This window comes from Gopherus flavomarginatus, chromosome 6 (assembly GCF_025201925.1).
Source record: "Gopherus flavomarginatus isolate rGopFla2 chromosome 6, rGopFla2.mat.asm, whole genome shotgun sequence".
Classification (NCBI taxonomy): domain Eukaryota; kingdom Metazoa; phylum Chordata; order Testudines; family Testudinidae; genus Gopherus; species Gopherus flavomarginatus.
Window position 1 is genome coordinate 128,531,118 of NC_066622.1, and position 18,305 is coordinate 128,549,422.

At 40.0% G+C, this 18,305-nt stretch overlaps 1 protein-coding gene across 1 annotated transcript in view; it reads right to left on the reverse strand.

Moving 5' to 3' along the window:
- NHLRC2 (NHL repeat containing 2) overlaps positions 1-17,948 on the reverse strand; it is a 60,569-nt gene extending 42,621 nt beyond the window's left edge. Inside the window, exons 1-2 of the mRNA XM_050958979.1 lie at positions 17,750-17,948; positions 11,829-11,981 (exon numbers count right to left, since the gene is read on the reverse strand). Coding sequence (XP_050814936.1) covers positions 11,829-11,981; positions 17,750-17,915 — 319 coding nt within the window. The 5' untranslated portion in view covers positions 17,916-17,948. The remainder of the gene's footprint in view (positions 1-11,828; positions 11,982-17,749) is intronic.
- Positions 17,949-18,305: the final 357 nt, after the last annotated feature.

The window sequence follows — 18,305 nt, forward strand, 5'->3', positions numbered from 1 at the left end:
CAACAGATCTTATCATTAGGAGTTTTTTCAGCCTAGTTTTCCTTTTTGTGATTTCAACTGCTTACTCCATTATAACCCTTTTTGTACCATACTAAAAACTCTTGAGTACTGAACATAGTCTTCAAATATTCATAGATAACTGTGTGTCTGATCAATTCTTCCAGGCCACTTTTAATACAGTGTATGCCTAGGAAATCTTTACAATTAGCCTGTGTATAATTTGTACAGTATGTTAATCAATATGAAACAAACCGGAAAATAATACAGATAAACTAGGCATTAAATCAAAGTACTGCTCTTTACTGTGTTAAAGTAATTTCTGCAAAGGTGAACGCTTGTGTAGTTGTCAGTCTTTTTAAAAAACTGTTTGAATAATCACAAATTAATGTAATAATTTTAAGATGTGGAAAAACACAGAACTGTTTAAAACCACTAAGCAATGAGACTTTCAGATAATGTCTGAAAACTGACTTTCTGTATATAGCGCTGTAGGTCCAAGACACTGAAATACGTATGCTAAGGATTAAATCAATCTTTCCTTGTGAAAAAAACAAGCTTAGTTTAGACTTTATAATGACAGACTGATTTTTTAAAATCTTTACACAAGTTAAGCCAACCTTTCAGCATCCCATATGGAAAATCTCCAAAGAATGTTTCCTTTCCCTTCTGTCATACAGTGTTGACAGAATATCATCATAAATGAAACTGTAAATACACAACATGCCTTGTATTAATAAACTGAATCCTAAAAACAAGTTTTTTAAGACAGTGGCAACTATCGGATTTTCCTTTCAATTTGATTTCTGCAATGCACTTCAGAGCCCTCATGTAGTAGAATAAAAGAGCTTTGAATTGTTTTGTATTTTAGGTTGTGGTTAAAAAATAATGTTGGACAAATTCTCACTCAAACATTGTAATATCTACAAGAAATTTACAGAGTTTCCATTAATAATACTCTCAACAGAATAGCACTGTCATTTCGATAGAAATCAAAATTAGGTACAATTCAGTATCAGTAGCAAAAAAGAGTATTACTAAAGGTGTCTTAGCTGAAATTCTACAGGTTTCCATTCTAGGTCCTTGCCTTTTCTTCCTCTACACTTATATCCTTAACTTATGTGATCAGCTTTTACTGATTCAGCTATTACCTCTACAATAATTATTCTCAAATATTTATCCATCTGTGATCTCTGTCCAGTTCTACATCTCCATCTGCCCTCTGTGATCACTCTTCTTCGATGTCTTGCCACCACCTTCAATCTAATGAACAAATTCACTACCGACATAAATGGGAGCAAGTTTAATTAAGTCAATGAAATTACACCAACAGTGAATTTGGTCCAGTATGTCTCAAACTGGAGGGCGGGACCCCTCAGGGGGTCGTGAGGTTATTACATGGGGGGGGTCAAGAGCTGTCAGCTTCCATCCCAAACCACGCTTTGCCTCCTGCATTTATAATGGTGTTAAATATATTTAAAAATGTTTTTAATTTAGAAAGGGAGGGGGTCGCACTCAGAGGCTTGCTGTGTGAAAGGGGTCACCAGTACAAAAGTTTGAGAACCACTGAATTAAAGGAAGTTACTCTTTTCTCTCAAACTCATTCTCTTCCTCATTTTTCCTGCCAGCAATACCATCCTTCCTGTTACCCACAACCATGGTGCAATCTTTGATCGTTCTCCTTCCTGTTACATCTTACATTCATGTCCTTGTCAAATCTTGCCACTATTTCCTCTATAACATCTCAAATTCATCTTGTCTTCTTTAGTCTTATTGTCAAAATAGCAGTCAGTGCCCTTCTATTCTGGCTCGAAAACTGCAACATCTCCTCCTATGGGCTGCCCTGCTCTAGTGAATCTTAAACAAAGCTGCCAAAATCATCAACTTTTCGTACGGCTCTGGCCTTGTCTCCTACATTTCTTAAGTATCTTTATGTAGAGGAAAAGCGTGAGCCAATAAACTTCAAGCTTCTCCTCCTCCTCATGTTGAAAGTTTCTACAGTGTCTGCAACTCCCCATCATCTTTGTATCCGCTCACTGCTTCACTATACACTCCTACCTAAGCTGCCGTCCTAACCATTTCCTTTGTCTCTTCCAACACTTACTCCCGGGGGAATTCTGCATAAAAAAAAATTAAAAATTCTGCAATACGCTGCACATTTTGTCAAAATAACATTATCTAACCATGCCAGTTTCAATTATTTTGGTAATTTTTTTCACAGTACCTGTCAGCAGGTGTGTCTGCAACAATAGACACACAAACCCGTCCCTAGCAGTAAAGAGTTAAAGAAACCCCTATGACAACCCAGTTCCTGCTTCTCTGCCCCCCTCACCCCCGATCCCAGCTGGGGGGCCAGAGACACACACACCCTCCAGAGCTCAACTGCAAGGCCAACACCCCAGCCCAGACACTCACACCCCCTCCCCAGAGCCCAACTGCAGCCCCCCCGACACACACACTCTCTCCTTCCTCCACAGAGCACAATTGCAGGGTCACCCCGCTAGCCCACACACACACTCTCACCACCTACCCCCCAGAGGCCAGCTGCAGGGGCCCCCTCCCCAGCCCAGACACTCATATCCTCTATGCTCCAGAGCTCAGCTGCAGGCTGCCTCCAGCCAAGACATTCACAGATCCTACTCTCCTAGAATCCAGGGGATCCAGAGGGAGAAACAGCCTGATGCTGGGTCCTGGGTTTGCAGGGAGTTTCCTGCACGCCATGGTCACCTTCCTTCAGGACGTGCTGGGAACGGCAACTGCTGGAAACCCTCCCATTCTCATCCACTTCCCCTGGCCTTGTCTTTTATTTATGAGCTGGGGTCTGCCATGTCCAGGGGCCCCTAGTCGCGGCCAACATCTCTGCGGCCCATTTTGGGGGAGGGGGGAGAGGAGGAAGAAATTCTGCGTTCACATTAATTTCTGCAAAATTCTGCATTGCACAGTGGCACAGAATTCCCCCTAAAGTAAATACTAATCTCATGTTTTCTTCCCAGCATTCAAAACATCTGGAATTATGGTTAATGTACATCCAGCTCGCCCCACTTCCTAATTCAAACATTCTAAGGACCCATTTAGCATGCAAAGCATTAAAATTCCACTCTTTAGTACATTTTGTATTATTTTGTAGGGTCTCTCTCTTTGAAGAATGATTCTGGTAACAACTGAGCACATCCCATCCACTCTACAGTGTCATGGACAATTATGGTGCCATATAAATAATGAGAGAACATAACTGCTCCCCCTTTTTAATGTACTATGAGATATAAAAGGCAATTCCTTCCCTTCTAGCTACAAAAAATGAACTCAGCATATAGAAATACAATATGGTTTTCTGTCTCCTGTTCAAGGAAAAGTAATTTTCTGCTACAATGCATTTTTTACTGCTACTGCTCACTGGATTTGCTCTATAAAGATGGCTGCCAAGCTAAAGTTGCTATTTTTGCTACACAGTTCCTGCCTTCATGATTTTAAATGACGTAATTTGCTGGTTTTGTGGTAGGAACCTAAGGAAGTTAGTTATTTTAATGATTTTTAATCTGCATTGGATTTAAATATAACCTACAATATGTGAGCCCAGAGGAGATGATTTTTTTTAAAAGCAAATTTAATCTAAATTGTGCACATTATTGTGTGAATTGATGAATGTGTTGCCATTTTAATATATCCCCGATTAAAACCTTGGTTTCAAGGATTATACAAAAACACAAATTTGGGCCTCTGCCAACCTGTTTTTGAATATTAAAAAGTATTTCTTCTTATAGAAATCCAACAGGCAATTTCTGGTCTACCGATAACATGAACTAAATACGCCCCAGGGTTTAAAATAACAGACTGAATGCCACTTGGAAAACAGAAATAGTGCTGCTGCAGATACGAGCAAGAACATATCAGATAAAAATCCTGGGTAGCATTTAGACCAATGCAAAGTGAACTTTATTATGAAACAAACCTATTGAGGGGCCAGATAATAAAAGTGTGTATGTGCATGTAGACAGATTTGATATTTCTGATCATCCTAAAACAACAGCTTCTTGTGTTCAGGCATCTCATGTCACAGCAGCATACTGCTAAAGTTCCATCATTCTGGCATCATACTGTTGTACTCTAAGATGGTACTGGCACCATGCGATCGTAAAATAAATGTTAGAATGTCAAAAAATACTCTGAAGTTAGTGTACAATACAATAATTAGGAAAAAGATACTCCCATGCCATTAAGGCACGTTTCCAGTACATAGTAAAGCAGAAGGGAAAAGGCAGTGTGACTTCAAATATCCAAATCATACATTAAGCCACAGAAACACCAAGTATTTTCAGTCTTACAAAATAAGGAATGGGAGACAGATATATTCAGCTATTTCTTCTCATTCTCACCTCCAACCTGCAGCAGCCCTCCCACCCTCGCTGTTGTGTCACCTTTTCCATCCCTTCTCTGGGAACAGCTCTCCTTCCCCTAACCCAATATCCCTAGTCATCACTGCTCCCCTTCGGACAGCAAGTTTCTCGCTTCCGGTCTGCCTATCTCAGGAGTGGGCAAACTTTATGGCCCAAGGGCCACATCTGGGAACAGACATCGTATGGCGGGCCATGAATGCTCACAAAATTGGGGTTGGGGTGTTGTGATGTTATGAGTGTAATCTAATAACTCACTGAAAGGTGACAGGGCCAGAAAGAGTTAACTCAACTCAACGACTGACCTGACCCATGGGTGAACTTTAAGGACTGGAGCAAGTCTGCATTGTTAGAGGTAGAAGGGCAGATGTTTGCTCAGGTCTTGTGATGTAAGCAAACAAGTCTTGTCTATTGCTATAGTTTTAATTCAAAGATCAAAAAAGGAATATTAACATTTAAGATGATACTTGAGTGAAATAGTATTATTGTTTATGTGTCTCTTTGAAGGTTGTGGTAACCTGTATCTGAACTGTTTAACGGATAAATTACTCTCTGCTAATTGCCAGGATGTTTGGGAGAAGGAGTTAAGCCTATTGTATAAGAAGCCTGGGACACGATCCTTCTTCATCTCAGATCTGCTTTGGATTTCAAGAGGGGGAAATCTTAAGCCACAAGGATTGAGATCCCCAGTCACTGACTGGAGCCATCGTGAATATGGAAATTGGACTATAACCTATGGACTATTTCTAAAAGGACTTTTGGCAACTACAAGCTCATCTCTGCTATGCATCTGAACCTCAAGAATTGAATTCAAGTCTGTATGTATATTGATCTTTTAATCAACTCTCTCTTTTTTCTTTTTAAATAAATTTTAGCTTAGTTAATAAGAATTGGCTGTAGCGTGTATTTTGGGTAAGATCTAAGTTATAATTGAACCTGATTATGTGGCTGATCCTTTGGGATTGGAAGAACCTTTTCTTTTAAATGATGAGATAAGATTTTCAGGAATCATCATCATATCTGACAGGTGTGTCTGGACGGAGGCCTGAGGCTGGGCACTTAAAGGAAACTGCGTTGTTTGGATTTCTAAGTAACCAGTGAGGTACTATAGAAGCTGTTTTGTGCTGGTTGGTAAATCTAAGTATTGAAATAACCAACAGCATTTGGGGTTTGTCTGCTCTGTTTTGTTTGCAGTTCACCCTGATTGAGTGACCTCAGCTGGCTCCCATGGACAGCACCGTCACAGGTGTGTGTGTGTGGGGGGTGCGGGCTCTGGGCTGGGGCCAGACATGAGTTCAGGGAGCAGGAGGGGGCTCCGTGCTGCGGTGGGGGAGTGAGGTGCAGGCTCTGGGGTGGTGTACGAGGAGACTTTGGCAAACCAGTAAAGTGCCTGAAACCACTATGGCTTATTGTTAAAGGCAGCCTAGTCAGCAAGCTGTAAATTGGTCATTCAGCAATCTCAGCATGACCAAGGCAGGGGGCGCGGGGGGGAGTTTTGGGTACCTCAGAAAAGGCAGCTTGACGCCGCATCCTTCCTGATAAGAATTGTGTTGAAGTTGCTGATACATGCGTTTTAAAAGAGCAGGATGTGCCCCAGGAATGTCTATTGGGGTGTCAAGGCTGCAAACTCTGGAATAACCCACACCTGGTTAATAGTAATCAGAAGCAATCTCTTTTTGACAGAACAGAAGTTTCTCCTAGTGTCTGGCCAAAACTTCCCCTACCCTTTCTACTGCGAAACAAGTTGTCCACCAGGCTGACATCCTCCATCATTTCAGTGATGCTGTATGTGTATAGTTTGCAAAGTGGTTTGGGACTCTTAGGCATGTATGGTATTATATCTACATTTCTAAGGTTCTTCTTATACACTGAACATCAGCCCATCGAAGCACTACATCAATACCCTAATCCTATCTTAGCATTCTTCTTAAAATATTATTTCCATTTTACTGGACATATCTTTTCAGAGGGAATGTTTAAAAAGAATTTAGGAGAAAAGTAGAAACACACCGTACCATCTGCCTCAAATTTTTTCATTGTTTTAAAAAATCTTTTCGTGTCCAACTCTGACTTCTTGAAGCTGTCTAGAGCTCTTCCTGAACTCCTATTTCAGACCCATTCCCCAATTCCTTAATCCCTGAAGGCCCAATCATTGCATTCAACAATTTGGTTAGCCTGCAGTCAATCTTAGATTATTTTAGGAAACATACTGAAACAGTGTAACTTAAAAAATATCCCAGGTTTCTGGTGAAAGGAGAACAGTATGGCCAAAGAAGGCCTTGTAAAACTTTTTTTTTCTTCTTTTTGAAGCACACACCTGCTTTCTAAGTTCAACAGTTACACTTGCAGGTGTGCATTGTTAAAGTTTTATTTTCTAGAAGAGAAAGCTAAAACTGAGATCATATCGAACTCCTGACTCAGGTTTTCCACTAGAAGGTAAAGCATGAAAGGAGTTGTGCTCATCCTAAGAGCTCGGAGGGGAGTAGTTGAGAGTGGGCGGGTGGCTGGCTGGCTGTAGGGACACAATGGAGTTTAAAACCTCCTGAACTTTAAGTGATATATGCTTTTAAAGCCTGATATATATAGATTTGGAAAACAAAACATCTGTTAAAAAACTTCTATTTTAAAACCAAGCTTTCTTCACACTTTTTACTGCATTTTTATGTTAGATGGATATTTTACATAAGTTGGAATAACTAACCTATTTTATTTTCCTTCTTTCTCCAGCCTTATTCTACTGAACATTCATCTCTCCAGGTTCACAAACTGTGACATTTCTCTTGGTTCTTATCTCCTTATCCAAGTGATCACTAAGTCTTGAGTCACTTTCCTGTTTGATACACACACACACACACACACACACACCCTTCACTGTCACCACTACTAAACCCCTTGTTCTCTGACTTAAGAAATCTCTCACCTTGAGTACTGTATTGTTTATATTGTAGTAGCACCAACATTCACTGTGATAGGCACAGTGCTAGGAAATGTATTATAATCAGAAAAAAACAAAACAGAAAAATTCCCCAACTTGGCATTCAGCCGAGTGCTAAGGACCCTAGCATGCTAATATAAAGCCATGAATTTCAAATATTTAATATAATTTTACCAAACAGAATTAATGGTGGAATCATATTGCAAGCAAAATTTAAGAACACGCAAAAAGCCTATTTGTGAAACAAAAGCAAAAGCCTTTTTTCCCCAGTGAGATCTGGTGGTGGAATGAGAAGTTCAAGAGGCTGTGACAGAAAATAAGAAGTGTTTTAAACTTTGACAAATGAGGCTCCAACAGCAGGATTTTCAGCAATGTAAAACATCCAAAAAGACAACAAAAAAAGGGGTGGTAGCCACTAAGCCTAAAGCCATGGGAGGCATATATAGCCATCTTGAAATGAAGGAGGGTTTAGAAAAATACACAGAATGGCAAAGATCTGCAATAAGAAAACTGAAGACATCAGTGAGATCAAAGTCACTAAAGATGAAAGTGGCAATACGTTGATCAATGAGAAACAGATTAATGAACAGTAGAAAAATAACTTGAAACCGATTATGAATGAAGAGAATCTGAGAAGCATGCCAAACGATAAAATCAAGACAGAATCTGGTGGCACCAATCATAGGAGTTGCAGAGGCATTGAGCAATATGAAACATGAGACCTCTCAGCCCCAGTAGCATACCAGTTAGATGTATCCAAGTGCTTGGGGCAAGTAGGTCTGAACATATTGACAAAACTGTTTCATAGCATCACGAGGACTAAGAAGATGCATGAACAAAAATATTAAATTACTACCAATATTTAAGAGAAAAGGCTACATACAAGAATGTAGTAACTACTGCAGCATTAAACTCACGAGCCACATGATGAAGTTCTGGGAAAAAGTTATTGATAAAAGACTTCAAAGAGAACTCGAGGTCAGGACAATCAGATTTGACTCATGTCAGGCAAGTCAACACTGGATGCTATCTTTGCAATAAGACTGCTTGTGGAAAAATATGGAGAGACGAGGAAAACCCTGCACACAGCATTCATTGATCCTGAGAAGACTTAAGACCACGTTCTGAGAGAAGTCATCCCAGTGATGCATGAGAATGAATCAGATACAGGAAGGCTGTATCAGACTCTTTCAGAACATGTCTGACGGTCCTGTTACCACAGTGAGAAGACAAAGTAAACAGTTTTGACTAAGAGTCAGAGAACATCAAGACTCGGTACTTAAGCCTTTTTTTTATTCACATTGATGCCTGATGCACTTACAGAAAACATTAAAAAAGGGGCACCTTGGTGCATGCTTTTTGCAGATGATGTAGTGCTCATGGAGGAGAGCAAAGAGGAAGTGGAAGACTGAAAGAATTCAGAGGGCACTCTTGAAAGAAATGGCATGAAAATCAGCAAAAATGAAAGAGAATATATGGTCTGTAGATCTCATGATACCTTGCAAGAAAACAATGAAACTACGTCTGGGGAGGCCAGGCACTAACAAAGGTACAGCAGTACAAGTACCTAGCTTCAAGCGTACAGGATAATGGTGAACTTAACAATGAACTTATAATAAGCAGAATAGGAAAGAAATGGAGAGAGATGATCTGCAATAAAGAATGCCTATCAATTGAAAAGTCAGGTCTACAAGACACTAATTAGGCCTGCACTTTTGAATGGCTCTGAACGCACAGAGGAAGTGACAGGAGCAGATCTTGAATACAATGGAAATGACAGATACTTGGAGTTACAAAGATGAATCACATTCAGAATGATTAGGGCAAGTGTGAAGGTGGTATCAGTTACAGAAAAGCGTAGATGTTTTAGGCATGTGAAAAGAAGATCAGAAGAATATATAGGAAACAGGGTGTTCAACTTAGGAGTGGAGGGTAACAGAAGAGTTGGAAGACACAAAAACTAGATGGATTGATGGATTTCATTCAAAACGATTTGATTAGCTGCAGAGTTTCCAAGGAACTGCTTCAAGACAGACTGGAATAGAGTGGAACTCTAAGAGTCAATGCCATATAGATAAAACTAAGGCTAGAAGCAAAAGAAGAAAAGATATACTATTCACACAAATACATAGCGCTTTTTGCTTAAACCTTTCCTGCCACTCCGGTACAGTCCATTTTCTGTGTGTCAATCACTTCCCCTGTCCCACCTAAAGTTTGCTTCTCTCACAAATTGCGGTTACAGTATTTCCTCACTGGCAACTTCTGCACAACTTCTTGCATCTCAACCATTGTCCCAAGTATTGTATTTCTCCAAAATAAGCTATACACTCTTCAGGACATGGAACTTCTCTTTTTAAGTCTCTTAAAAAGGGCTATTTATTACAGCATATAAATAACAGTACTTTATGCAAAACTAGCGAAGTTTTAGTAGCTCTAACTGAAGTAAACAATGCAATAAAGTTATATATCAACAAGACAGCTAATAAGAGAAGTGCATGGGAGGGTTAAAACATAACAAATCATCATGGTTTGTAACAAAGAGTTGAAGAATGAAATTAGTTTCAATCCCTCTCATCTCATCAGAAGAAAATAACTTTCCAATATGTCATAAAGTGTCCATTACAGGTTAGAAGCATTTAGGACCCTGCATAAGAATGCAATTCTCCTCTTCTGACTCAGCCTGATGTCAGATCAGAATTTTGCATAAAGATGGTGGGCAATTACTACCCATCTATGTAGCTCGAAAGCTTGTCTCTCCCACCAAACAGAAGTTGGTCCAATAAAAGATATTACCTGTCTACCCTAGTCATGAAAGATAGGCAGATTTTGTCTCCAACCAGAATTTAAGGAGGAAGAATTAAATTTATTCAATTTATTCATAAATGATCTGGAGAAAGGGGTAAACAGTGAGGCGGCAAAGTTTGCAGATGATACTAAACTACTCAAGATAGTTAAGACCAAAGCAGACTGTGAAGAACTTCAAAAAGATCTCACAAAACTAAGCGATTGGGCAACAAAATGGCAAATGAAATTTAATGTGGATAAATGTAAAGTAATGCACATTGGAAAAAATAACCCCAACTACACATACAATATGATGGGAGCTAATTTAGCTACAACAGGTCAGGAAAAAGATCTTGGAGCCATCGTGGATAGTTCTCTGAAGATGTCCACGCAGTGTGCAGAGGCAGTCAAAAAAGCAAACAGGATGTTAGGAATCATTAAAAAGGAGATAGAGAATAAGACTGAGAATATATTATTGCCCTTATATAAATCCATGGTACGTCCACATCTCAAATACTGTGTACAGATGTGGTCTCCTCACTTCAAAAATGATATTCTAGCACTAGAAAAGGTTCAGAAAAGGGCAACTAAAATGATTAGGGGTTTGGAGAGAGTCCCATATGAGGAAAGATTAAAGAGGTTAGGACTCTTCAGCTTGGAAAAGAGGAGACTAAGGGGGGATATGATAGAGGTATATAAAATCATGAGTGATGTGGAGAAAGTGGATAAGGAAAAGTTATTTACTCATTCCCATAAGGAAGTTCTTCTTCACTCAGCACACAGTCAACCTGTGGAACTCCTTACCTGAGGAGGTTGTGAAGGCTGGACTATAACAGTGTTTAAAAGAGAACTGGATACATTCATGGTGGTTAGGTCCATAAATGGCTATTAGCCAGGATGGGTAAGGAATGGTGTCCCTAGCCTCTGTTCGTCAGAGGATGGAGATGGATGGCATGAGAGAGAGCACTCGATCATTACCTGTTAGGTTCACTCCCTCTGGGGCACCTGGCATTGGCCACTGCCGGCAGACAGATATTGGGCTAGATGGACCTTTGGTCTGACCCAGTATGGTCGTTCTTATGTTCTTATAAGAATTGAAATGGGTCTCTGGATCAAAGAGGATAGAAGTGGAGATGAGGAGGTCCTGCAGGAAAAACCATAGGAACAGCCGAACTTGGGGGAAAACTTTAGCTCGGGTTTCTGTTTTATTGTTATTGCAGTTACTAATAAAACCAAACCCCAGGAAATGTGTAAGTGTAGATCATACACAACGTACGTACACTCTGATCAGAGCAGGTAGGGAACCTCACCTACAAAAAAATCATTTTTTTTTCTTTTTAACCTATGAAGCCTTGAAAGCAAATTCAGCGGATCACATACGTCTAGAAATTCAGGGCCCAGTTCTTGCACCCTTACTCACATTGAGTAGTACCTTATTCTACAAACAGCCCTATTTATGAGAGTAGCAGACTTGGACTTTTATGTATTAATTTTGCTTTTCTAAACACACAGATGCAACAACTGCCAAATTTAACCCCTTTTAGAAGTGTTGTGAGATTATATACAGTCCTCCTATTTTTAGGCTACCATAGATTAGAAGGTACTTTTAGACATCACTGAAGTCTTGCCAAGTGTTTAGTAACCAGCAACGAAGTGACTCAGCTACTCCATCTGTAACACTGCCAGGAAATTTTATTCCAAGCAAACTAAAGTGCTGATACCTTTATCACAGTATTTGTGCTCTAACGCATGGAGGTCAGGCAGCAGGTGTATGCAGTTGATGCAGCAGTAAGTGAAGAAATCCAAAACCACCACTTTTCCACAGAGGTCCTGGTACAGAGAAATGGGCCCTTCAGTGTTCAGCCACTCTAAATCTGGAATTTAGAAAACAGAGGCACTCAGTTAATTAAAGAATGAAAGAACAGATGACAGTGTTCAACATTCTTGGTACTTCAGTAAAATTTAAAAACATATCTTTCTATGCAAACAGAAAGGCAAGCCAAAAATCTTAGAGATGGTAAACATGTTTTCATGATCTGTATTTTTTTATAATTAATTATTTAAAAGGAACATTAGAACAGTGTACAGTTAGAAATCTAACTTAAGCTAATGATAATCACAGATAAACCTTAGAAACATTTTTTTCTGAACAGGTGGTTGGAATGATCCTCAATTACTCCAAGTTTTATGTTAGTACCAAACTCTTTCCAAAATGTATCACTGTATTTTTCTTAAGCAATCTTCCTGATCATGTCAAGAGTTTTATGAATCAGTTTCTTCCTAATAACCTTTAGCAATTTATGCTGCTGGCGGGTTCCACAGGATACATTGAGAGGAAGATCATCAGAGTCCACAACACCCTTGACAAAGTTTAAGATATTTAGGCATCATATCATGGAAATCATCAGTGACATACAACTTAATGTAATCACTCTTTTTGGATCCATATTCATCAAATAAGCCCCGTGGAGCTGTGGTGGGAATAAACAAGATAGACTTGAATGTTACTTCTCCTTCAGCAGTGAACTGAATATAAGCCAGAGGATTTGCAAAACTCAACCCCATGAGAAAGTCATATAGATAACATATCTGTATTTACATCAATGCAAGGAACATTATAAATAATTGATGTTAGTAAATTAAGTACCCTGCTGAACTTTGTTCTTAATGTCTTATAAAGATGTAAAATCTCTTACTGAAAGAATATTTCAATAACCTGTGTTATGTTTCTGTTTTTGTTCCCTCTTAAATTTACTGTAACAATATTAAATTACAGCTATAAATACCTGTTTGCATACTCATTTCCAATAATAAAAGAACTACTATTCCAATAGAAAGTGACTTCACAAGGTGAGATTGGAAGTCAGTAACAAAGCTAGGAATAGAAATCCTATCTCACAATCATATGCTCTAAACAGTAGAAAACGCTTCTTTTGAAAATACTAAAGATCAATATGTGGGTGGGATTTTCAAGAGAGCTGAAGTGATTTAAGAAAATAAATTCTATTATATTTTTGAATGAGACTTGTGTTCCCAAGCCACTTCGGCACTTCTGAAAATTCCGTTTTATGACTGTTTCAACAGACTAGACTCTCCTCAGCCCATAGGCCCGAGGACAATTTTGCTATTGAAGTCAACAGAAGTTATGTCTTTTACTTCACTAAGAGAAAGACTGGGGCTTAGATACATATTTACAGCACTGGTAACATTAATGGCACTTATTCACATAAGTTACGAATAGTCTATTTACACTACTAGATTATTAAAAATCCTGCAACAGAACGAGATTTATACTTTATGGCATTTCTCCTGCTCTCACTGGAGTTAAAGTATCTTTCATGAATTGGATACAAATATGCATGAAATAGAAAACATCTGCTATTTATTTGTGCTGCTTTTCAGGCCCTGACAAAAAGCACAGGGGAGCAGAATTTACCTACGAGTGACTAGTCGAAGATGAGCTTGCACATAAGTGGCAGAGCTGAGAATGGAATCCAAGAATCCTAAATCTAGCTAGCAGCTCATATTGCCTCATTAGTCACAAATCAAATGCACTCCCAGGACGGATAATTTAATTTTAACCTATCCAATGCTGCTTTTTTCCATTTTATACATTTAGGCCTCAACCCTGCAAACTCCTCCATATGGTAAGGTTGCCAGGTGTCCGGTGCTGGTCGAAACGGGACCCTGGTGGCTCAGGGCTATTAAAAGTCCTGCCCAGCTCTGAGTGGCTCCCTGGAAGCAGCTGGCATGTCCCTCCAGGCCCCTAGGCGCAGGTGTGATGAAGGAAGTGCTGACCCCGCCCCCAGCACCAGCTCTGCCCCAGCCCTGAGCTCCGTCCCACAGCCAAACTGCCTCCCAGACCCCACCCTCTTACCCCAGGTCGAAACCCCCTCACACCCAAACTCCCTCTCAGAGCCTGCATCTCATCCCGCACCTAACCCCCAGTCCAGAGACCCCTCTCACCCCAGAACCCCTAATTCCTGGCCCCACCCCAGAGCCTGCACCCCCAGCTGGAGCCTTCACCCCCTTCTGCATCCCAATCCCATGCCCCAGCCCAGTGAAACTGAGTGAGGGTGGGGAACAGCAAGCGATGGAGGGGCGGGGCAAGGGTGTTTGGTTTCGTGCAATTCGAAAGTTGGAAACCCTACTATACGGATGGACCCCTCTAACCCCAGAAAACCCCACTGAGTCAGTATGGCTCTGTGTAGGTAAACCCTCTTGCAGTATTTAAGCTATTTAAGCTTTGATGCATAAAAGGCAACATTGAAAACGGTACAGAAGCATACCTGTGAGAACCTGACACACCAGCATGTGAGGCTGGTATCTCTGACTTGGTACGTGGGGTGTAAACAACATAAAAAAAGATCAAAGACAAGTAGGGAGAGGAAAAGTTGTGAACTGTCGTTAAACTGAGAACAAGAACTTGATGCAATGTAACAGGGGAAGCTCAGGAAGGATTCAGTGAGGTGGTCACAGTGATCAACAAGGACAAAATATGGGTACCGTATGAGATATACTAGAGATGGAAACAGGTCGTTTTATAAATAATTAAACTGCTAAAAAACTTCTTTATTCTTATTTTCTTTTAAGGTAGCCCAGTTCCTAATCTAAGATCTGAGAAAGATCTGGGGATAATCTGTCAAATTGTCTCAACACATACAACAGAGGGAAAACGTGGAAATGGGGGGAAAAAGAACAACCTAAAATTGGAGCTTAAATTATACAGGACTAAAGTCTCCTCTCAAAGCTGAACAAAAGATGGTTTGACAGTTGCCCTCACTACATGAGAGCTCCCATTGACAATAATGGTATCTTGAATATCTGCCATGGAGATCAAAGTAAAGAATTTTGCTTTAGTTTGGTATCAGATGGACAGGCATGAAGCGGTTTTCATTTAAATACTGTAAATAGAACATCAGGGCACGAATATGACATCGTCCTTTAGGATTTGGGAAAAATCCTGAAGCAGTCCTTAAATCTATTATAGAAAAAACAGGAAAGGGATAGAAAATAAGAAAGTAAATATCATAAAAATCCATGGTATGTCCACACCTTGAATATTGGGTCCAATTCTGGTTGTTCCAGCTCAAAAAATGTATTAGAATTGGAAAAGGTACAGAGAACAGTTTAAAAAAAAAAAAGAGAGAGAGAGCGCGAGCGAGAGATTAGGGGCATGGATCATCTTCCACGTGAAGAGAGATTAAAAAGACTAGGACTGTTCACCTTGAAAAAGAGATGACTAAGGCGGGATAGGAAAAAAAAAACCCTATAAAAATCATGAATGGTGTGGAGGAAGTGAATAAGGAAGTGTTATTTATCCCTTCATGCAACACAAGAACCAGGGTTCACCCAATGAAATTAAGAGGGAGCAGATTTAACAAACAAAAGGAAGTACTTTAAATCCCAGTCAATCAGTTGAACTCGTTGCCAGGAGATATCGTGAATGCCAAAAGTATAACTGGGTAAATTCATGGGGTTAGGTCCATCAATGGCTATTAGCCAAGGTGGCTAAGCCTCTGACTGCCAGATGCTGGGACTGGATGGCAGGGGATGGATCACTCGATAACTGTCCTGTTCTGTTCATTCCCCCTGAAACATCTGGCATTGGCCACTGGCAGAAGATAGGATACTGGGCTAGATGGACCCTTGGTCTGACCCAGTAATGCCTTTCTTATGTTTTCTATTCAAAATAATAAAAGTCACAGACGCTCCAACAGTTTCCTGGTTAGCGAACAATACTATTATGTGGCTATTAATATTATCTTTAAGTCAGCCAAAGGATATTTAGGGACCAGCATATGCAGTTTTGCAAAAGCATCTGAAAAATTACTAGCCCACGTATAAAGATCTACTTGCTGATCCTTACCATAATGACGAAAACTCTAATGCAGTAGTTCAGGAGCCAAGTTAGCAATCAACGTTAATCAAAAGAGACACAGTAGAGTGAATTCATTGTTTCATTTACTATATAGTAATATTTAAACAGTATGACAGGGAAAATATTTAGTTTTTATATATTATTCTCACAGCAAAATGTATGGCCAAGTAATATTATTCTATCAGTTACAATTGGTTAATAAGCATAGCAAAAGCATCCTGACTGGTTAATAACAGACTGGTTAATAATTAAATCACAGAGTGTTTTAATATTATGTGCTGCAAAGAGCCACTGGAGACACATTAAATAGTCACCTGTGGTTTGCAAGACTCAGTCTGAGTATCAGTGCTCTAATGATATTTTACCCAGCCATTAGTACTTGTTACAACAAATGAACAAGTAAAGATTTGAAGAGATGTTTTAAGATCTGCTGTCTTGCAAACAACCAAGGCTACAATTTTTAATATGTTTCACCACAGTTTGAAAACTTGGAGCTGCTTCCTTTTTGACTGGGATGGCAACTAACACAAAATGGGGCATTTAGGGAGAAGATCAGAGGAGATCCTGGAGAAAAACAATTTAACAGATAAGTGTCTTTCTTGCTACAGTATTTAACACTTACTATTTTATTGAAGTTTAAGTCTTCAGTATCAAAGACATGAATACCAGTAAAAACATTTTAATTCCACTGGGTTGTTTTTCTTTTGTTTGTTTTTTTTACATTTTGTCTCTAAAGATACACAAGTGTCAAAAAAAGGTAACAAACATTTATTTGAATTAATAAAGAAGTTAGGATAAGTTATTAGAGCAAGGGATTTTAGACCCAGCCTCCTGGGTTCTGTTCCCACTTAAACATGAGGATAATTATACTACCTACCCTACTATTTCTTGACTGTTATTAAGTCAAGGACACTGTAAACACACAGGGAAGTGTAGACACATAATGCACCAGATAACCAACCCCCAGCATTAAAAACAATGGGGAAGACCCCTCCCCACAAAATCATCAGAGTGGTTAAAAATAATTTTTAACGGTGTTCTGTTTATTTACTTTTTGACTGGAGCCTTTGATTCACATTTCTTGCAACCATGAGGGTGAAAAAAAATTCATACTTTTTAATGAAAATCTAAGATTCTCAATTAATAATCTGATTCCAGCAGCTAGGGCTTAAAAAAAAACACCAAACATTTAAATACTGACAATAAAATTGTGAGAGCTGGCAACACTAAAGTCTAGTGCATTTTTATCTCAAGGCAATGCCATTGTGTTTGCTTAACTTTTTATTCCTGGAGACTTGTCTTTATTCTACAGCGAGGAAAACGGAGGCCACAACGTTAAGCAAAACTGCTCATGATCAGGAAAAAAGACAGAACTAGACGGAGAGAGAAGAGAGATGAATACTCAGAGTTTCCTATCATCTAGTCCTCTGCCACTGACGCTCACATACCACCCGCCTCTTGGAGAATACAGAAAGGAGTGAGGTTAGAACTCAGGGCTTCTTATCTCCGAGTCCTGTACACCCAGAGAATGAATCTTGGCAACTGATTTTCTTACATCGGCCGAAGTCTCTGGGTGCGATTCCCAGGGCCGTGATGGCACGTGCCAGAGGCAAACTGGGGGGAGGGGGAAGGGAAATGACAACAACCCAGAGCTGCCTGTCGATGTCGCGCTATAGTAGGGTGCCACCCTACCGCCCCGCAGTCCGAGGGAAGGGCCCAGCCCTCGCCTGGGGAAGGGCCCAGCCCTCGCCTATCACCCACCTCCTCCAAAGTCGGGGACTTTGAGGTCCTGCTCCCAGCTGTCCACCTTGCTCAGGTACTGGTAGACCAGGTTGTCCTTCTCCTGAGCGGTGAGGGCGTCCAGCAGGGCATACTCCAGCTGGGTCTGGGCAGGCAGGAGCCCTGGGAGGCCGCCACCCGCCGCCATGTTGTCTCCCAGCGCGTCCGGCTCTCGAGGAATAGACAGTGTTTACTAACCTGCCTTTTACGTTCAGCATATTCGACACCCACACCTTCCATTTCTTCGAACGATAGGAACAACATCAAACGGGGGACTTTTCTTTAAAAAATCATGAATTTAAAATAATAACATTCATATATTTTAAAGCAAAACAAACGTTTGATTTTTGAAAAGATAAAAACACCCTTCATATTCCCAGTAGCATATTCTTCAAACAACAAAAAAAAATCCTAGAGTGGTTGTTTTGTCTTAGCAGATTCGACGCAGCGCATTTGGTCAGCCAGTTATTGACAAAAAAAATGATGGAAGCAACGTGAAAAACGCAAGGATTAAAATGATCTCGAATATTATTATTGA